Below are 22499 nucleotides of genomic sequence, written 5' to 3' on the forward strand. Positions count from 1 at the left end.
TGTCCCTTAGGTAAATGCCGTCTTCTTTGCTAGCCACGTGTAGCGTCTGTGAGAAGGATGTCTTCTTCCCTGTCCTGTGAGGAGAATCCTTACTCCTCCCCCTGGCTGTAGGAACAGTACTGGCCAAGCCCTCCCTTGAGATTGTCACCTGCTTAGTTGAAGGCTGTTGATTGATTTCCCTTTTCTATAATCCTTAATCCATTATCTTAAGGTGCTGAGACAAAACTAGTTGTGGGGGCCAATATTCTGTGGAGAAGGATTTTTTTCTTGCCTTTTCTCAATGAGAGAGATTGAGTTGGGCGTTGGTGGAAAGCACAAGTCGTCGCTAACCCCCCAAGGCCCTGAGAGGATGGCAAGGTGATCTGAGAGACAGGCCAGTGCCCTGGCGGACACCTCTGGTCTTGGAGTTGCGAGAGCCCTCTCCTCACCACCGAGGGTGTGGATTGGAGGGGAGGCATCCTGAGAGGCACTCGGCTTGGTCCATGACTGCTCACCCAGGGCAAAGTATGAGTAGGAAAGAGCCCAGGGCTTCCTAGAAAATAGTTATCCTGCTGGGAGGGAAAGAGAAAATACTATCTCGCTTAACCCATAGAGATAACTTTACTGAAAAATGAGAAGGAAATTGTTAAGAGCTAGGAGTACTTTTGTTCCAAATAAGCCTTTAAAAAAAAAAAGCCTTTTTAAAATAACAACCAAAGAAAGATTTTTTTGAAATGTGGATTACTTTAAATTTTTCACAGGAAAAGTGACTCCCTCAGTGTATTCCTTTGAAACCTGTTGTGAGAATCAGCTGCTGTCTTAAAGGAAGGGAGGGAGCTAGCTATCCCAGTGGGTGTGTGTGTGCTGATTTAGGGGCACCATTGGGGTCCACTGCCTTCCTGAAGTGTTCACTGTTACTTTAGACAATCCAAGGCTTATCTTAATGTTATACAAGGATAACAGAGATAAAGAAAAATCCACTAAAAATTGGGAAGTATTTATTTTAGCCTTTAGTTATAAAGACATTCCCAACTAGTTCTATTCAATCTGTACAAGAATCAAAATCAACTTACTTTTCCTACTCCTCACTGTTACCCTATTCCTCTGTGTGAGCCAATAGGCTTAAAGTGGCAGATATAACCAAGGAGGTTGAATTTAAGGAGCTCACAGAAGGAAAGAGAAATTCACATGTTGTCTCTTCCTCCACTTCAGGGTATTCCTGCCGATTGGTATCGCAGAATATGGCCCTTATCCTATTGAAGGAGGACTCTTTGGATGTAAGTAGTTTTTCAAAGTTGTATTTGCTTTGCTATAACAGTATTAAAATCTTTGTTTCTACTATCATTGATAATCGGGGATCACGTTTTGCTAAAAAACAGTTATGAAAAAACTGTGTTTATTTTCTGTTTATATTTATATTTAAGAATGGATGTCAGAAAGCCTTATCTTTAAACATCAAAACAGTAAGCTTAGAATATTGCCTCATGATAATACTTTTATTCATCTAGAATTGTGCATTTAAAATGGGATAGTTTTAATCTGATTTAGCTTTAATCATTAAGTATGAAATATTAGTGGAACCTATTATGACCTACATTAAATGGTGATGGTTAATTTCACTATAAGTTACTAAGGAGACATGTATGATTTTCTTTCTAGCACAAACTTTAGAATAAAACTAATATTCAAGTGTTAAGCATTGTTTAAATTTATATAGTGAGGCCAGGTGCAGTGGCTCATGCCTGTAATCCCAGCATTTTGGGAGGCGGAGGCAGAAGGATCGCTTTAACCAAGGAGTTCCAGACCAGCCTAAGCAACACAGCAGGACCTCATCTCTACAAAAAATGGAAAAAGGGGCCAGGCGTGGTGGCATATGCCTGTAGCCCCAGCTGCTTGGGAGGCTGAGGCTGGAGAATTGATTGAGCCTGGGATGTGGATGCTGCAGTGAGCCGTGATCGTGCCACTGCTTTCCAACCTGGGTGACAGAGTGAGACTCTGTCTTGAAATAATAATAATACATTCGTATAGTAATAGGATACATGTATACTTAATTCTCTGATGTCCCAATGCTGCTGCATGAACCCACCCCATCATGGCATAAAGCCACTGAACAGACCAGCAGTGGGAGCTGATTTGAGGGTCACCAGCAACCTGTGAAGTGGTTTGATATGAAAATATGAGCTGAACAATGAATGAGATTCCACTTGTCAGAACTTTTAACAAGGGCTTTGTTACTGGCAGGCACCCATAGCACCCTTTCAGGCAGTATATTTAATATTTATATTTAGCCAATGCCAGGGGCAGATGGCACGGTTAATTACTCTTTTAAAGGGAGGCAATAAAGTACAGAGGTTTCTATACTTGCAAATTGAGAGGGCCATAATTCCTATCGTGAACACCAGGATACTCTCTACCCCTTCATGAGACCAAGTGCAGGAGGCAGGGGGAGCGTCCATAGTTCTGTATGTTTCCAAGGCACCACTGGCAAGAGACCACCCTCTGGCGTGAGTGCTTCAGAATTCATCTTGGTACACCTCCTATCCTTGTTCATGTTACTGCCTGCAGGCAGCCCAGAGTCCCAGGTCATACCTCATCTCCTGGAGTCTAATTCTCACATGCTCTGAGGAAATCTCTCCTCTACCCAAGTGTTTCAGTCTTCCCCCTCTCACACGTCTTTATTTTTCTCCGTGGAACCTCTCATCATTGGAAATACTATGTGTGTGTGTGTGTGTAAATTGTTGTGAAATACATCATTTAAGTGTACAGTTCAGTGGCATTACATATATTCATATTGTTGTGTAACCATCACCACTATCCATCCACAGAACTCTTTTCATCTTCCCAAACCAAAATTCTGTGCCCCTTTGAACAACTACTCTCCATTCCCACACCTACCTCATCCCCTGGCAGTCATTCTACTTTGTGTCTCTATGAATTTCACAGCTGTAAGTACCTCGTGTAAGTTCAATCATATAGTATTTGTGATTTTTATGACTAGCTCATTTCATGTAACATAATGTCTTCAAGGTTCATCCATATCGGATCATGTGTCAGAATTTCGCTCCTTTTTAAGGCTGATTAATATTCCATTGCATGCCTGTACTACATTTTGTTGATTCATTAATCCATCAGTGGACAGTTGAGTAGCTTATAACTTTTTTTTTTTTTTTTTTGAGACGAAGTCTCACTCTGTTGCCAGGTTGGAGTGCTGTGCCAAACTAGGCTCACCGCAACCTCCAATTCCTTGGTTCAAGCGATTCACCTGCCTCAGCCTCCTGAGTAGCTGGGATTACAGGCATGCACCACCATGCCTGGCTAATTTTCGTATTTTTAGTAGAGACGGAGTTTCACCATGTTGGCCAGGATGGTCTCAATCCAACTTTTGACTATTGTGAATAGTGCTGCTATAGATGTGGATATACAAATATCTTTTTGAGATCCTGCTTCTAATTTTTGGGGACATATACCCAGAAGTGGAGTTGCTGAATCATATGGTAATTTTACATTTCACTTTTTGAGGAACAGCCATACTGTTTTTTTACAGCAGCTGCATCGTTTTATATGGTTTGTGATTTTTCCATATTCTTGCCAACACTGGTTTTTTTTTTTTTAATAGTAGCCACTCTAATGGGTTTGAGAGTGGTATCTCATTGGAGTTTTGATTTGTATTTCCCTAATTATTAGTGACAATGGACATCTTTACATGTGCCTTTTGGTCATTTGTATATCTTCTATGGAGAAATGTCTATTCAATCCTTTGCCCATTTTTTAATCATGTTTTTTTTTCAGTGTTATGACATAATTTGTATTTTTTCTACCTCCCTTTAGTCCCTTAGACTGTAAGGTCCATGGTTAAAAACCTGTTTAAAAAAACTGGGCATCTCCACCTTCAAGACCTTGCTTTGCACATATTATGCACTCAGTAAATGTTTGAATGAATGAACAAGCTTAAGATAATTTTCTAGTCATCAATAAGAATTTCTATTTAAAAGTCATCCTGATGAGATAGTGGCTGCAGTAGCCATGAGGGGCTGAGTACAAGTTGATGTTACTAAGAAATAGAAAATGAGTAAGCCAAAACAGCACATCGGTAGACAGGAGAGCAGAGTGCTCCTGCAGAAAGGCTCCTAGAACCCTTGGATGTGTGCACATACCTTATGAACACACCCACAGTGTCTGTACTTGAGGCTTCCTTTTTTTCTGATGATTTTCTGGTTCAAAGGTATCTCTAACCTTGAAAAAAGCCTCCTTTTTCTGGAGGTAACTCAGAAATGAGCCTCTGTTTTCCCCTTATATCAGATGTTTTCTGGAGTCCAAGAGATGGACTTTAACTCTACATACACATTGAGACTTCTGGTTTACCTAGACCAAAGAGTGGTTTGTGACGCCAAACTGAGAAGGGTTTTATGGGTGTTTTCCTGACTTGCCTTGGTTTAACCTCCTAAGAATGATTCTTTCTTAACTAATTTTGAACTTCATCTTTTAGTATAATGACTGTAATGTATTCAGTATCTACTGAGCAGAGGTGCACTTTCTATGTACTGTTTTTGTTCATTATTCAAAAGGACACTCCATATTTCTGACTAGTGTCTACTGAGGAAGATTCTACTCCTTCCTTGCCTTCTCCTCCCTCTCATGCTTTAGTTGGGTTAAAACCATTCCTATTCTCATTAAAATCGTATTTGGTGGTGGGGAGGGGGATAAAAGCAGCATCCTAGTGCAATAAATTAGATATACAGTAGAGCTTTGGTGGAGCTCCCAGGTTGAGTTTTTAAGTCTCAGGGCTCCAATAATAATGCAGACGGGACAGGGACACAGAAAATGCCCCAACAATTAGAAGCATTTGGCCTGGCTTCTCTTTATTTCATCTCTCATATAAGTGTGAGGGGATCCACACCTGGCCCCCATCAGTTTCATCAGACCAGTAAGTATGGCCAGGTTCGGATTCCAAATGCTGTAAACAATTAGGATTTATCTCTGTGTTTTGAGTTTGTCATATGCTGCCAAAATAACTTCTAAGCTCCATAATATAGATGAGATCAGTGGTCTTTGAACAAGGTGGAGTGATGGTGTGCACCCCAGGGGGACACTAGATGATATATTAAAATGCTGGAAAAAAAGTTATGATTTCCTATTTTTTCAGTTAAAAAAGTACTGAGAGATTAGCTTTATTGATAATACATAAGGATTGCCACTGGCATCCTCAATTTTTTTTCCTGGCACACTGACCAGAAATCAGTCTGAGAGGAATGGGTAGGAGGAGGGAGGCATGGCGTTTCAAGTGAGAAAGGTTGTTACTGAGACTCTCACTCTTTGATTTGCTTTTAGCCAATTGTGAAATATTGCCATTCATGTGTATTGGTTAAATGGACTTGTGGACTAGAGTTAGTTTTCATTAAAATGACTCTCACAGATGCTGACTTAATAGAATTCCTGTTTAAAAAAAAAGTGAATTGAGGATAACAACATTGTAAGCAGAAGCTGCAATAATTTGCTTTGCTCAATGTGTGTGCTAGTTACAGCTCTTCTCAGCTACTTGATAGTTAAAACAGTGATCTGATCTGACAGATACAGCAAATTTCAAAATTACTCACAAGATTATTATAATTAACCATAAACTTTGTCCTAAATGTATATGGTATCTTGAAATATTAGCTGTGGTAACATGAAATTGTAGGAATTAATGAGATTTTAAAAACTAAGAATCTTTTTTTTTTTTTTTGAGATGGAGTAAAGTATAATAAAAATAAATAAATAAATAAATAAATAAAAAATAAAAATGTAAGGCATGTTCTCAGCTCAAGACTATAAGAACAGGCAGCAGGCCACATTTTGCCCACAGGCCATAGTTAGCTGAGCCCTACTGTAAGAGGAAGGACCATGACCCAGGGCTAAGCTATTCCCTAGAACTAAAGCCAAAATTGTAACAGACCCACCCTAAAGCCCAAAATTTAACTTCCACAGAATCTAAAAGATTCAAAGGTAATTTGAGGGCTTGTTAGAATGCAATGCAAAGCTCTTCAGAGAAAAATAACATAATCTAGACTCTCCACAACACATCATCCACAATATGAGATTATATGGAGCAGGGGGGCAAGACATGGGGAGATGATGGTCAAAGGATACAAAGCCTCAATTCAATGGTAGGAATAAGTTGTTTTTCTTAAAAAATCTATTGCACAGTATGGTAAATACAGAAAATAATAACATACTGTACATTTCAAAATTGCTGAGAATAAACTTCACCACAAAAAATAAGTATTTGAGATGATGGATATGTTCATTAGATTTTTCTGTATTATATTTGCAAATTAAAACATCAATCTGTACCCTTATAAATATATACAACTAAAATTTATCAATTTGTAATTAAAAAATAAAAATTTATATTGAAAAGATTATATGAAAAAAAACAAAAAAAACTAAGAATCTTGAGTAAGAGAATAAAAATCTACAACTTCACCAGCAATTTATTTTTTAAAGAATGTAGTAATCTAATCATTTACTCTAAAATTTCTCAAAATCTACTGCAAATTCGTGAATGATAAATGTCTTTGATATTTGTTAGTAAAGGACAAAAAGTGCTGAGTTATTTGGAGAGCATTTGGTTTTCCTGCTGCAATAATATAGAGAACACAGTGTAGCAATAATTAAGTTGAATATGGGTGGAAGACCTATACAAAACCTTGCCAGGATTTATATGTGTGTGTGTGTATTTAGAAAATTTTTTATTTCTATAGGTTATTGGCGAACAGGTGGTATTTGGTTGCATGAGTCAGTTCTTTAGCAGTGATTTGTGAGATTTTGGTGCACCCATCACCCGAGCAGTATACACTGAACCCGATTTGTAGCCTTTTATCCCTTCCCACCCTTTCCCCCAAGTCCCCAAAGTCCATCCTGTCATTCTTATGCCTTTGCATCCTCATAGCTTAGCTCTCACTTATGAGTGAGCACATACGATGTTTGGTTTTCCATTCCTGATTACTTCACTTGGAATAATAGTCTCCAATCTCATCCAGGTCACTGTGGGAATGTAAACTAGTACAACCACTATGGAAAACAGCATGGAGTGTCCTTAAAGAACTAAAAGTAGAACTACCATTTGATCCAGGAATCCCAGTACTGGGTATCTACCCAGAGGAAAAGAAGTCATTATACAAAAAAGATACTTGCACACACATGTTTACAGCAGCACAATTCACAGTTGCAAAAACCTGGAACCAACCCAAATGCCCATCAAACAAAGAGTAGATAAAGAAACTGTGGTGTGTGTGTGTATATATATATATATGTATGTGTATATATATATATGTGTGTGTGTGTATATATATATATATATATATATAATGGAATGCTACTCAGCCATAAAAAGGAATGAATTAATGGCATTTGCCAAGGTTTCTAAGAAACAAGTAATTAAACAAATTGTGAAACATAAGAGATTTACTACATATTTGGATAAAAGTGTAGTTTCTAACGTGTTTCAACTTATGGCATAAACCAAAGGTTATTGTTTTTGAGAGGCCATCAAAAGAAAGATGTACTGGCAAAGATGTGTTTGCTCAGAGTGAAGCATTAATTCTTTAACACAAAAGGTTTTATGAAATAAGTATGTACAGTCACTGATGGAATGGCTACTGTGGAATGAAAATGGAATCAGATAAAATTCATTAATGTTGCCTGCGGCAGAGTCTACATTTTCCAGCCTCTTTGTGGGTGGGTGTGGCCATAAGATTAAATTCTCACTGGTGGAATGTGAGCAGAAGTGAGGTGCGACCTTGTGCATTACCCATCGAGAAGGAAATCTCTTGACCTGGTTCCTCAGCCCTTCCCATGTTGCTGGCTGGAAATGGTATAAGGCTGGAGCTACTTTGGGGGCTATTTATTGGCAACATCAGAGTTGCTCCCCTCAATTGGGCCCCTGGATGACTTTGGGAAACAGAATCTGCAGATTCCCTCTGGAATGTTTTTCTGAGAAAAGGTTATATATTTTGAACTGTTGCATAGGTGGTAGTCTCTTTGTTTATCCTCACCCTACTAATCGTACAGAACCTGATACTAAAAGTAGGATCAATACATGGTGCTTCAGCATGACATAGTGCAGGGCTGTCCTCAGAGAGAGAGGAGGAGGGTCTGATGCTGCTGGCCAAGGAGAGCTAACAGGATTTGAAGGTCAAGGGATTTGGATTCATTCAAACCAATACATGTGTCCTCATTCAGGTTCTTAAGGTCCCACTCTTTCCCATCAGTGCCCTAACTTTCATGAAAGAGACCTGGTTAGTCTATGACTACAACATTCATTGAATTCTGCAACCCACAGAATTAACTTTTTAGGCTGCATATGTCAGGCTGCTATGAGAGAAGAGGTTCTCTTAGTCTGTCATAGAGACTCTCTTGTCTTCTGACTGTGTCTTGACCTCTGATTTTGCAATTTTCATTCTTTAAGCTTCCCAGTGCAGTGAGAAGTGGCTGACCTATCCTTAATCTTGTATTATTTCTGCTCTAATGGTATATTTCAGTAGCTGCTTGATCTGCCACAGACTTGGCTTTAATAGGCAGTTGTTACAAATTGATCACAGGTAATGATTTTAAATCAGCTCTATTGAGATATAGTTTACATACCTACAATTAAATGTACCAATTTTAAGTGTACATGGTGATATATTTTGACAAATGTATATAAGCATGTAATCACCACCCCATTTAAAATATTGAGCATTTACATGATCTCAAAAAGTTCCAGCCCTCCATATCCCCAGGCAAGCACGCGGACCTTCTTTCTAACACAATGGATTAATTGTGCTTGCTTAGAATTTCATATGAAGACTGTCTTTTTGTCTGGCTTCTTTCATTCAACACAATTATTTTGATATTCATCCATGTTGCTGTGTGTATCATCTGTTCACTCCTTTTTTCGCTGGGTATTTCATTTTATGGATATTACACAATTTGTTTATTCATTCACCTGTTACAGGACATTTTCATTATTTTCAGTTTGAGGTTATTATGAATAAAGCTGCTATAAGGGTTTTGTTCTGTGCAAGTTTTGGTGAACATCTGTTTTTGTTTTTCCTGGGTAAATAGCTAGGAGTAAAATTCTTAGATTAGAGGGAAGATATATGTTTAGCTTTATAAGAAATTGCCAATTTCCATTTTACACTCCTGCTAGTATTACCTGCGAGTTCTCATTTTTGCGTATCTTCACCAGCATTTGGTACTGTCAGTCATTTTAATTTTAGCCATTCTAGTGGGTGTGTATTATTGATAATATCTCATTGTGACTTTAAGTTATATTTCCCTGATGACTAATCATGTTGATTTTCTTGTGCTTATTGGTCATTTAAAAATCTTCCTTTGTTGAAGTCTCTGTCAAACTTTTGCCCATTTAAAAAAACATGTTATATGCTTTTCAAAATTACTGAATTCTAAGAGTTTTCTGAATATATAATTTGGATATAAACCCTGTTTCATAGATGTCTGTTGCAAATTTTTTTTTACCAATCTTTGTCTTGCCCATCCATTTTCTTACCAGTATTAGGGAAAATAGACCCTAGGCTGGCCTCCAATAATTCCTGCCTCCTGGTGTCTACACCTTTGCCTAATTCCCTCCCCTTGAGTGTGTGTGGAACCTGTGACTTGATTTTAACCAGTAGAATATGGCCAAGGTAATGGAATGTCACTCCCTTGCATGATATAAGAGTCCATCTCAGCAGATTGGAGTGAGAGACTTTTCTCCATTGATGGCTTTAATAAGTAAGTGGCTATGTTGTGAGAAGGCCTATGGAGAGGGCCATGTGGCAAGAAATTGCAGACAGCCTCTAGTAGCTGAGAGTGGCCAAGCCTACAGCCAGCAAGAAAATGGAGACCTCAGTACGACAATCACCAAGAGATGAATCCTGCCAACAACCTGAGGAAGGCTGGAAACAGGTACTTCTCCAGTCAGGCCTTGAGGTGAGACTCCAGCTTAGCCAACACCTTGATTACAGCCTCATGAGGTCCTAAGCAGCAGATTTAGCTAAGCTGTGCATGAATTTCTTATGAGAAATTGAGATGATAAATATGTGTGGTATTCTACGTTGCTAAATTTCTGTTAATATGTTTCATAACAATAGAAAAGCAGTATAAACACCTTTTGAAGAGCCAGAAGTTTTTTTTTTTTTTTTAATTTTGTTGAAGTCAAAATTTCTTTCTCATTTTCTTCTTCTTTTGCTGTGGTTAGAGCTTTGGTGCTCTCTAACAGATATGTACTTACTCTAGGACTGGGAAGAGTGACTCCTGTGTTTACTTCCAGGAGTTTTGTAGTTTTAGCTTGTAAGTTTAAGTCTGTGATCCATTATTGTGCATGGTATGAGGTAAGGATTGAGGTCCAGTTTATATCCCATATAGTTATCTAGTGTTTACAGCATCATTTGTGAAAAATACTACTACTTCGTCATTGAAATACCTGTGCTTTTGTTGGAAACCTATTGAGCATATATGTGACTCTTCCTCGACCCTCTAATTTATTGCATTTGTGTATGTATCCCTCTTTGTGCCCAATTCCACATTGTCTTCAATATGATAACTTTATAACAAGTCTTGAGATCCTCCAACTTTATTTTTTTTAAAGACTGTTTTGGTCATTTCAGGACCTTTGCATTTCTGTATACATTTTAGAATCAGGCTGTAGATTCCTCCAGAAAGCCTATTGGGATTTTTATGGAGATTTTCCCAAAATTTATGTGTGGATTTAATGCAATTTGACACTTTAATGGGATTGATATTTGCATTCTATGAACGTGGGATATCTCTCATTTACTTAGGTGTTTAAAATTACTCTCAGCAGTATTTTGTAGTTTTCAGTGTACAGGACTTGTGCATGTCGAATTTGCTTTTTCTGATTATAATGGCTCCTTTTGATTCTTCCATTTCTCTTCATTATATTTATGCATTCCTTTTAATCCTTTAATATTGTTATGATAGCTCATTTAAATTCCTCCTCTACTAATTCCACTTCTTTGTCATTTATGGGTCTGTTTCTATTTGCTTACTTCTTTTGTTTGTTATAGGTCACATTTTTCTGTTATTTTGCATGTCTAGTAATTTTTTTATTGTATGATGGTTATTGTTAATATTTTGTGATTGAGTGTCTAGATTCTGTTGTTTTCTTTTAAAGAATATTGTGTTTTGGCAGGCAGTTACTTGTGAGTTTATAGTTTACTCTAGAACTACTGCAGCTTTCCTACCAAGTTACAACCCGTTGGTGCTGCTGCCTAAGACCCCAGGTGTTCCCTATGGTTTTTCCACTGTCAATGCTGGAACTTAAGTATCTTCCAATCATGCATGAGCCCTGGGAATTTTTTTTTTGTATCTTACAGCACTGATAGTTGTTCTTTTTTCATATATATGAGAAAAAATATATGTATCTATTTTAGGGTTTTCTTTCCCCAAATTTCATGTCATGTCCCTGTACATGTGCATAAATTAGCATTTGCTTAAAGAGCCAAGGGGACCCTTACAGATGCTTGAGCTCTTTCTCTGTGCAGTTCCTTCTCTCCCATATGCTGCTTTGCAGCTCCTAGCCACCCAGCATTCTCCAACATTCTTTGTCTCCTCATAGCATGAGAACATCATCCTCTGGGTTCCTCTTCCCTGAATCACAATTTGGGAAGTACCTCTGGTTAGAAAGCTTCAGCTGTCATTGGCTCACCTCATGAACTTCTCTTCTTCTGAGGATTGTCTTCCTGTGTTGCCTGTTATCCAGTGTCTGAAAACAGTGTGTTTCATACACTTTCCCAGTTTTCTGGCTGTTTATAAATCTTGTATACTAGTTACTTTATCACGCCTAGAGGCAAAATGTAAGTAATCACTCTGCCTCTGTCTTTGATAAATATTAATTTCCAGTTTAAAGACCTGTATCACTTGGGTTTTTCTTTTGTAATAATTTGTTGCACCTAGTGTGTGGCCAGTTATCTCTGATTTTGAGAATTCCAGGGAAACTTAGCTGGATCAGGAGAAAAGAAGACCAGAATAGTGCATCTGTTTCACCTCTGGGTTCCAGGGACGAGGCAGGATGATGACTGCAATGGCAAGGAAAGCCACTGAATGATCACTTCAGTAGCTATTTTGGTCCTACTTGCCATGGACAGCTAATATCTTTTTTCCACTGATGATTAGGTCATCAGTGCCTTCAAACCCAAGCAAAAGAAATAATTAATGCCAGTTTTTCACCTTTGGAATATTTCTTAGAACCACTTCTGATACCAACTATAGGAACAGTCAGAGTTCCATGCAGGAAATGGTGACCGTAAAGTTCTGCTCAGGCGATAAAAACCACATCTGGTCTCTGAACAGAGTGGTTTCAATGTTAAGAATTGTTAATTAAGTTATGGAGTTTGCTAACTAGGTAACTAAGAGTACAGTAAGAAAACTCTAGGGCAGGGATTGGCAAAGTACAACCCTCAGGAGAAATCTGACCCAACATCTTTTCCTGCAAATAAAGTTTCATTGAACACAGACATTCCCAAGGCTAGGTTAAAGAAGTGATTGTCAAGGGAATTGGAGCAGACAAGAGGCAAACAAGAAGGAGCACATTTCTTTCTTTGTCTCCAGCTTTGGAGTCTCTCATTCTCTCTCTGCCCCTCTCCTGCTGGCAGGGCCTAGAGCCACCTGTGAGTGAGGAGTATGGTTGGTAGTTCCTACTCCAGTAGCACAGGCTGAACACAGAAGGGAGCCTGGACAGTGAGAGATGTTAACAGCTGGCACAGAAATGAATTTCAAGTGTAAAGACTTAAAATAGGAAATTAGGTGCTTGTGAAATTATTGGGAAAGCGGAAGGAGCGGAAGGAGCAGAAGCCAGCGAGCCCTAGAGAGGCTTCAGGTCCATGCCCCTGCAGCTTTGTTCCCGGAGTCAGAGCACTATTGCTGCTACCCAGGAGACCTCAGGGAGCCACTGCCGACGTCCCGGCATCCTTACACCCATGAAGCCTGGTCGAGATGGTAGAATGTGGTCTCTTCATGCTCTGTCTCCTCTCTGTCTTCCCAATCTTAAGCAAATGCATCTTGTTGATAGAATTCATGCAGCATCTTGGTAAGAAAGGAGTCTAAGAAATATGGCTTTAAGCCTTCCAGTCTCTGAAATACAGGGAAGAACATGGAAGAAGACAGAAATAAATACTGAAGCCAGCAAATAATATCTAGCACCAGCTCACCTGTAGGCAGGAAGTAGGCATCAGGAGGACACGGGATACTGCAAGATCGCACGGATGTGGTCTATTCCATAAAAGTCAGACCTTTAACATTCAGTCGATTCTTTATGGTACTTTGCAGTGACAGGTAGAGTGACCATGAACATCTCATGGACCACACAGAAGTTGACTATTTTGTTTCTGTTGTTATTCTCATGACAAAGAACAGTTGTCCAGGTTAAAGGTGATGAAGGATGGCATAAGGGTCAAGACAACATCTGGGGCACTAACAGGGTGAAACTCCTGCTTTCTGTACTTAGAAAAGTCTTTGCCCCATGGTAAATTCTCATAGTAAGTCATAGTTAACTATTTTCAACTTTTCTTTTAGAAAAGTCCAGTTTTCCAATTTGATCTTTTCTCTGATGACAGGTGGTTCGTGGTAAGTGATCTACACGTGTATAATATGCACAGGCATAATGTCATCATTTGTTGCTTTAAGATGAATATGATGTTTTCATGTGGGATATGATGAAGGCTTTTTTGGGTTTAGAGAGACCACTTTAAAAAGATATGTTTAGAAATAATTAAATTGTTTGTTTTGTTTTGTTGTTTGTGTTGTTTTTTGAGACGGAGTCTCGTTCTGTCGCCCATGCTGGCGCCATCTCAGCTCACTACAACCTCCGCCTCCTGGGTTCACGTGATTCTCCTGCCTCAGCCTCTCAAGTAGGTGGGACTACAGGCGCGCTACAGGCACGCACCACCAGGCCCGGCTAATTTTTGTGTTTTTAGTAGAGACAGGGTTTCACCATGTTGGCCAGTTGCTGTCTAACTGAACTCAAGTGATCCACCCACCTTGGCCTCCCAAAGTGCTAGGATTACAGGCGTGAGCCACTGCGCCCGGCCAGAAATGCTTGTATTGTTAACGTGATTTTTTGTTACACAAAATGTGGGTCACATATTTTAACCAGAATACTAAGCAGCCTCTCCAGTAACAAAAGCTCATGGTCCGTTGAGTGCTTTTTCATGAGTGCCTAGCACTTTATATAAATTATCTCTCTTAACCCTCTTAGCAACTCTGTAAGGTCATGAAATATTCTTTTTTCAAGGTTATTGCTAAAATTTGTGATAGAAACTTTCTATTTTTTTTCCTACCATCTGCTAAAAAATTCCTGATACTCTTGCCTACTTGGTAAGATTACTTTGTAATTAAACTTGCTTATCAACATTTTTTGTGTGTGTGAAGGTAATAAGATTGTGGTATACTAGAAATGTTGCTTGAACAATTTTCTTCTAATTTGTTTTTAGGCATGTCCAATTAATAATACTTTTAATCCTTTGAAGGCACTTGCATTTTAAGGTCAGAGAGACAATTATAAAACATTTTTTCTTAGGGTTCTGTAGTAAGTGTTATTGAGGAATGTCAGCAGGATGAGGAAACAGGGCTGGCAGGGAGGGGAGAAGCTGCTGTGTTGTGTAGGTGATTAAGGAAATGCTCTCTAATGAGATGACTTTGGAGCCGACTTGCTGGGAGGGAACCATGGGGCTGTCTGGACAGGAGATGGCACCTCCCACTTTGCCTGGAGCAGTCTCAATTTGCACCTGTTTTCCTGGCATAGATTTAAGACTCCTCTTTTTACTCCCAAAGTGCCTTGGTTTGGAGGGTAAAATTGTATGATCACCCTGTATCTGGAGGAATTGTGCTTCAGGCAGATGGTCCAGCAAATGCAGAGGCAAAGGCCGATGCTCCCCACTGCATTTGAGCAGTGTGTGGCTGGAGGGGAGAGTGAAGAGGGAGCCAGAGAGACAGCATGAACTCATCCTGTAGCAGTGTAGAGCATTGTTAGGAGATTCTGAGTGAAATGGGTGTCATTGGAATCTGAGAAGAGTGACATGATCTGATTTACCTTTTAAAAGGATATCTGGGCCAGGCACAGTGGCTTACGCCTGTAATCCCAGCACTTTGGGAGGCAGAGGCGGGCAGATCATGAGGTCAGGAGTTCAAGACCAGCCTGGCCAATATGGTGAAACCCCGTCTCAACTAAAAATACAAAAAAATTAGGTGTGCCTGTAGTCCCAACTACTTGGGAGGCTGAGGCAAAAGAATCGCTTGAACATGGGAGGTGAAGGTTGCTGTGAGCCGAGATCGTGCCACTGCACTCCAGTCTGGGCAACAGAGTGAGACTCCATCTCTAAATAAATAAATAAATAAATAAATAAATAAGTAAAAGGGTATCTGTTCTTCTTTGTGTCTCTGTGTATTTGACTCCTCTAGGTCCCTCATGTAATAGTCTTATTGCTCTTTGACTTAGTAATGAATACTCTACCATTAAAAGGAGTCTTGGCCAGGCACGGTGGCTCACGCCTGTAATCCCAGCAGTTTGGGAGGCCAGAGTGGTTGGGTCGCTTGAGCCTAGGAGTTCAAGACCAGTTTGGGCAACATGGTGAAACCATGTATCTACAAAAAATACAAAAAAAATTTAGCTGGTGTGGTGGTGCTTGCCTGTAGTCTCAGCTACTTGGGAGGCTGAGGTGGGAGGATGGCTTTAGCCCAGGTGGCAGAGGCTGCAGTGAGTCCAGCCTGGCTGACAGAATGAGACTCTGTCTCAAAAAAAAAAAATAAAAATAAAAAAATAAAAAAATTTAAAAAAGAGTACCTGGCTGCTGGAGTGAGCAGAGACTAAAGCTGAAGGGAGGCAAAGGCATGGAGGCAGGAGCCCACCTAGTAGCTGGGGATGCTGATCCAGGCAGAAGATGATGGGGGTGTTGGACTAGAGGTTGTGGTATTGGTGATGGGAGGTGGTGAGATTCTGGACATATAGTATTTTGATAGTAAAGCTGACAGGGTTTGCTGATGTATTGGATGTGGGATAGAAGAAGGATAAGACCCGAGGGGTTTGGATCTGAGCAATTGGAAGGATCAGGTTGCCATTTCTGAGAAGAGGAAGACCATAGGAGGAGCAGGTAAGGTGGGGGAATAAGGAATCTTTTTTGGGCATTTTAAGGTTACGATAACTCTTAGATATCCTTAGGGCAGTTGAATATGTGTGTCTGGGAAATCAGGGGAAAGGTCTATTATGGAGAAAAGTACTCAGTGGTAGTCTGTGTAGTGTTTTCAATTCTGTGAGGCTGAATCAGGTCACCAGGATTGATAAGAGATAGCAAATCTCAAGAATTCAGCTCTTGTGGGTGGTGGGGTGGGGGGTACTTCATTGTTTAAAAGTTTGAGAGAGGAGAGGCAGCAAAGGAGACCAAGAAAATATGGCCATTGAGGTAAGTAGAGAAGCAAGAGAGTTTGAGAAAATATGGACATTGAGGTAAGTAGAGAAGCAAGAGGGTTTGGCATTTTGGAAACCAACTAAAACAAAGTCTTTCAAGAAGAAGGGAAGGAACTGCTGTATTAAATGCTGCTAATGGGTTCAGTGAAATGAGGTCTGAGAAATAATTATTGGATTTAGCAGTGTGGAGGTCATGGGTGACCTTGTCAGGAGCTGTCTGGGGCATTATGGAGATGAATGCTTGATTGGAGTGAGTGCAAGGAATTGGGTGGAGAACAACTGGAGAAAACAAAAGAAATTTACAGTGAGTTTTGCTGAAACGTCTTGTAGGTCTTAGGTTAGCATGGTAATGGATTTCCCTATCATGATGAGCAAATTAATGGGTAACTTAATTTTTCCAAAATGTGTAGTAAACTATGATTTTTAAAGTAATTCAACCAATAAAATGAATATTCTTGCTTTTAACATTTCCTCTGTTTAATTGAAAGTGGTAGATATTTGTTATTAATGGTCTTGAAATAATTATTTGAATCAGTCAGAACTTTAAACTTAATGTACCAAGCTCTTTATAATCTAAGAATCTTACTTTTGTTTATGCTTTTCACAAAACAAAGGTGGATAGTATTAGTATTCCTGTATTCTACTGTAGCTACCTAACAAATCATTCCCATCCAATGGGTTTGTTTTTGATAGATAGTCCATGTTTGTGAAATCTAGCTTTTGGAAGGGGTGGAACTCAAAAGTCCTTGTCCGTCTTTTGTGCTAATGGTACTCTTGAAAGCCCCAACTCACAGAGAGAGACAGGCATGCATCATCTGTCAGGGAGCCTGACAACTCTTGACTTACCACTGTTGGCTTTCTAAGTGAAGAAAATCAGTAATTACATGGTGCATCATAAAGGTATATCATGAAAAATGTTGAATGTCAACAGCGATGATGGTTCTTAGGCTGAGATAACAACCTACTTTGTTGTGACAATGGAGTCTCAGGGTATTGTAAGAGAAAAATTATTATATGAAAGGCTAACATCTGTCAAGTTCCTTCATCAGTGAACTTTATTCTGTGGTCAAATTTCTAAGCATTTTTCTTCCTGTATAAGGTAACTTATGTAGACCTGGATATATTTTATTTGGAATGACTTCCATGATGTGTCTAAGACAGAACCTTTGATGTAGTTCACTTGATTAATGGGATTATAGCCATCAAGCTTTGTTCTGAGGATAATTTAGGTTTTCTGGCAATATAATAGTTTTAAACCTCATTTGCCAACATTTAAAATTACCCAATTCATTTAATGTTGAAAAATATATATTAATGAGGAAAAAGAAAAATGAAAAATGTTCTCTGGGTAGACTTCCATTACCCAGAGAACTGGAATAAGTAGAAGTATATAGTTTATATAAATTTTTGGCTCTTTTAATTCATTAATAATACAATAACCTTGTGTGTATGTAGTGTATATACATATATGCCTGTGCGTATATTGGTAGCCATTTTTTTAAAAATGCAACTACTCACAATAGATATTCATGTTAACCTAGTTTTTTCTCTCGTAGCTGAGATTGTATCTCTAGATCAACTAATATGTGGCTGCAGCCCGGTTTTAGAGAACTATGTAGATAACATTTTGTATATTTCTGTGATTTATTTAAACCTTCTCTTACTTCTGGACATTGAGGTTGTTTCTAACCTTTAATGTCTAGGAAAAGATCTCATTTTGTTTTCTACTGTTTATTTTGTTAGAATAAATTCCTAGAAGGCTCCTAGGTCAAGAGAAATATGCCTTCTTGAGTGGAGGTAATCTATATTCACACACACTTAACACACGTATGTACATATAAATCCATATACTCCTTCTTGCCCTCCAAGTAAATTCTGCCAGTTTAATTGTAATTTATTTACTAGGGAATGAAAAGAGCTTACCACAGTTCTGTACGGGTAATATAAATGTTGGAAATGTGGGTATTTTCTCAGTGTTGTTTGTGGAATTAAAATCCTCTGAAATGAGGTTGCATTTAATATGTTCTAAATTTGAGGCTATCATAGCAAAAATGATATCTTAATAGATGGCTGCATAGCTCATAACCTGAAACACTGATGAACTTTCCATTTACATAGCTGTCTCCTGCCTTTCCTATTTGATGTGCCATAGGAGGTGAACCATGAAAGGTAGTAGCTGTTGCTGACGCTGCTTCTGTTTGAATGATTATTTTCTTTTAAATTTTCCAATCTTAATTGTACGATTTAAGAACATGTTGAAGAAGAATGATTCACTGGCAGGTAAAAACTAAAGCCTACTCTATAAGTTGGAACATGGTTATTATTTCTTAGAGATTAGCTCTCTACTCTGCTTTCAATAGGGAAGTTCTTGACTTATTAAATTGCCAGTCTCCTTCATCCAGCTGAATGGTCTAGTTCTTCTGCTTAAATTTAAATTATAAGCCTGCTGGAAAGTATTTTTGTCCAACTGAGCATATTCATTTCGTTATTCAGGTACTTTTGCCCCTTATTACCAGGAAATTAAATGTAAAAATAGTGTGAAACAAAATGATTGGTATACTTAAACACCCCCAGACACCCATCCACCCACACATTTTCTATAGAGGGTTAATGAGAAGTGAAAATGTTTTTCTGTGCTATCCATTGTAATAGTTGCTAGTCACATGTGGTTATTAATCACTTGAAACATAACTAGGTTGGTTGAGGAACTATCAATTTTAAGTAATTTAAATTTTAATAGCCACATGTGACTAGTGGCTACTGTACAGGGCAGCAGAGTGTAATTTTCAAGGGTCCCCGACCCCCAGGGCACAAAACAGTACTGGTCCATGGCCTGTTAGGAACTGGGCCACACAGCAGGAGGTGAGTGGCAGGCGAGCTCCCATTTACCACGTGAGCTTCACCTCCTGTCAGATCAGCAGTGGCATTAGATTCTCACAGGAATGGGAACCCTATTGTAAACTGGGCATGTGAGGGATCTAGGTTACATGCTCCTTATGAAAATTTAACTAATGCCCAATGATCTGAGGTAGAACAGTTTCATCTTGAAACCATCCCCCACAACCTGTGTTAAAATTATCTTCCACAAAATGGGTCCCTGGTGCCAAAACAGTTGGGGACTGCTGCCCTAGGACAAGGGCTGGCCAGCTTTGGCGAGTGCGACAAATCCAGCTCACCACTTGTTTTTATAAATAAAGTTTTATTGAAACACAGCCATGCACACTGATGTACTGTCAATGATCACTTTAATGCTACAAAGGCAGAGTTGAGTACAGATGCCCCTTGACTCATATTGGGTTTACTTCTGGATAAACCCATTGTAAGTTATAAGTCAAAAATAACGTTTAGTACTCTGATAAACCGATTGTTAAGTCAAAAAATCGTAAGTTAAACCATCAAAGTCAGTGACCATCTGTAGTTGCAACACAAACCGCATGGCCCACAAATCGTAACATATTTACTATCTGGTTCTTTACCAAAAGTTTAGTGACCCCCTGCCCTGTGTAATCAGATGGAAACTGACTCAATTCCAGTTCCATTGTCTGCTGTAGCTATATTTCTGAAACAGTGTTTTTAAAAATGTTAACAAGCATTTTTTGGAGAATTGGATCTATGGCTAATTTGAGAAGATGCAGAGTTGTAAATAATGAAGTAGATTCATCTACTACACTTTTTACACAATCTTTAATCCCCTTATTTCACTATAAATCATGCAGAGGTTTATTATATAGAATATTTTGTTAACCAAATTTATTTGACCAGTGATTTTCTTTTTTGGTAACTCTTGTTATAAGGGACACAGACTTAGAAATGCTGCTTTTTAAAAATAGTGAGTTTTCCTCTTAATAGATGATAGTAAAATAAGAAGCATGTGAAAGAGAATCCTCAGAGTAGGACAAAGGAGAAACGGATTGAATTAGTCTATTTTGTGTTGCTATAAAGGGAATACCTGTGCTTGGGTAATTTATAAGCCAAAGAGGCTTATTTGGCTTATGGTTCTGGGACTATACAAGAAGCATGGCACCAGCATCAACTTGGCTTTTGGTGAAGGCTTTTGTGCTGTGTAAAAACCTGTAGATAAAGTCAAAGAGGGAACAGGTATGCCAAGAAGGCCTGAACCCCACAATGGGGAGCAAATCTCCACATGAGATTTGGGGTGACAAAGCATATCCAAACCATAGCGTGCATATTTAATTTCTGGGTTTCATTAAAGCAACAGATATTTGAGTACTTTTAATAGGTCAGGCAGTTTGCCCAGGTTGTAGACATAGGATTACATGACAGTATGTTCTCTACTCTCAAGTTTCTGTTTGTGCTGTTATAAATTTGAGCAGTCATCATTAAATCTCAGCTATACATTTAAGTTCTGTTTGTGACAGTTGCCACAAAGGAAACGTCTAAGGTGCTAAGTATATATGGTTAGGAAAAATCTTGCAAACTTTTTCTGTAAAGGACTAGATAGTAAATATTTTAGGCTTTGTGTGCCATCTGCTGTAGGTGTCACCTATTCAATTCTCCTGTTGTAATTAGAAAGCAGCTGCAGATGACACATAAACACACATCACACAGACAAATATGTCAGTGTGATTATGCCATACATACATCTATATCTGTCTGCATTTGCATACTTCTCAAGCACTTTTCAAAAATGACCATACAAAACATAAAGTGTTAACAGAATTTTGGAGAACTGATTTTCATGCAGCTCATGTTCTGTGAGTGCTATGCCCTTGCCCAAGACCTTCAAAAAGGTCATCATACAAATCTTATATTCTTGGAAAATTAAAAACCTATACTTACAAATCCAGTGTCAAAGAGGAAATCACATTGGAAATTAGAAAATACTTAGAACTGAATGATTAAAAAATACTTTTGCATCAAATTCATGGGATGTGAATATCCCAAAGAGGGAAATTTTTGTAGCCTTACTGATTAGATTACAAAATAAAAAAGACTTAAAATGAACAAGCTATACATACAATTTAAAATGTTAATAAAAGAGCAAGAGAAGATCAACAAAACCAATAGTAAGATTCTTCAAAAAAACTAATGAGATAGGCAACAAGCAAGTTGATGAAGGAAAAAAAGCAAAAAGATAAAAAACAATTTTAGGAATGAGAAAAGAGAAGTCACAGGTAGAGCAGTGAGTAGAATAACATGAGAGTACAATGGAGAACTAATTTGAAGCCTAGACGGAATGGCCAATTACCTAGGAAAAATCCATTGCATTCAAAATCAGGCTTGAATAAATAGAAAATGTGAATAGATTTGCAACTATTAAAGGAGTGGCCTCATTACGTACAATTTCTCTTAAAGAGAGAACACCAAATACCCATGTGATGCCTAGAGTGTAGTTTTGACAAGCATTAAAAGAATAAAGGATTCCAAATATATATATATTCGGGATTCAAATATATATATATATTATTTGGATTTCAAATTATATATATATATTTGGATTCAAATATATATATATTATTTGGAATCCAAATAATACATATATATTTGGATTCAAATATATATATATATTTGGATTCCAAATATATATATATATATATATATATATATATGTTCAAATATATATATATATATATATTTGAATAATGACTTATTTTCCTCTGGGTAGATACCCAGTAGTGGGATTACTGGATCAAATGGTAGATCTCCTTTTAGTTCTTTAAGGAATCTGCACACTGTTTTCCATAGTGGTTGTACTAGTTTACATTCTCGCCAGCAGTGTAGAAGTGTTCTCTTCACTGCATCCACACCAACACCTATTTTTTTTTTTTTTATTATGGCCATTCTTGCAGGAGTAAGGTGGTATCCCATTGTGGTTTTGATTTGCATTTCTCTGATCATTAGTGATGTTGAGCATTTTTTCATGTTTGTTGGCCATTTGTATTTCTTCTTTTGAGAATTGTCTATCCATGTCCTTAGCCCACTTTTTGATAGGATTGTTTTTTTATTGCTGATTTGTTTGAGTTCCTTGCAGATTCTGGATATTAGTCCTTTATTGGATGTATAGATTGCAAAGATTTTCTCCCATTCTGTGGGTTGTGTGTTTACTCTGCTAATTGTT

The 22499-nt window shown here is 38.3% G+C and overlaps 1 protein-coding gene across 4 annotated transcripts in view; it reads left to right on the plus strand.

Annotated features, from left to right (window-relative positions):
• ATP8A2 (ATPase phospholipid transporting 8A2) overlaps nt 1-22499 on the plus strand; it is a 657192-nt gene that overhangs the window by 211282 nt on the left and 423411 nt on the right. For all 4 annotated transcript variants that reach the window (XM_034936476.3, XM_055096569.1, XM_008971630.3 and 1 more), the window contains one exon: nt 1192-1256. In XM_034936476.3, coding sequence (XP_034792367.1) covers nt 1192-1256 — 65 coding nt within the window. The remainder of the gene's footprint in view (nt 1-1191; nt 1257-22499) is intronic.

The sequence above is a fragment of the Pan paniscus genome, chromosome 14 (genome assembly GCF_029289425.2).
Source record: "Pan paniscus chromosome 14, NHGRI_mPanPan1-v2.0_pri, whole genome shotgun sequence".
NCBI lineage: Eukaryota > Metazoa > Chordata > Mammalia > Primates > Hominidae > Pan > Pan paniscus.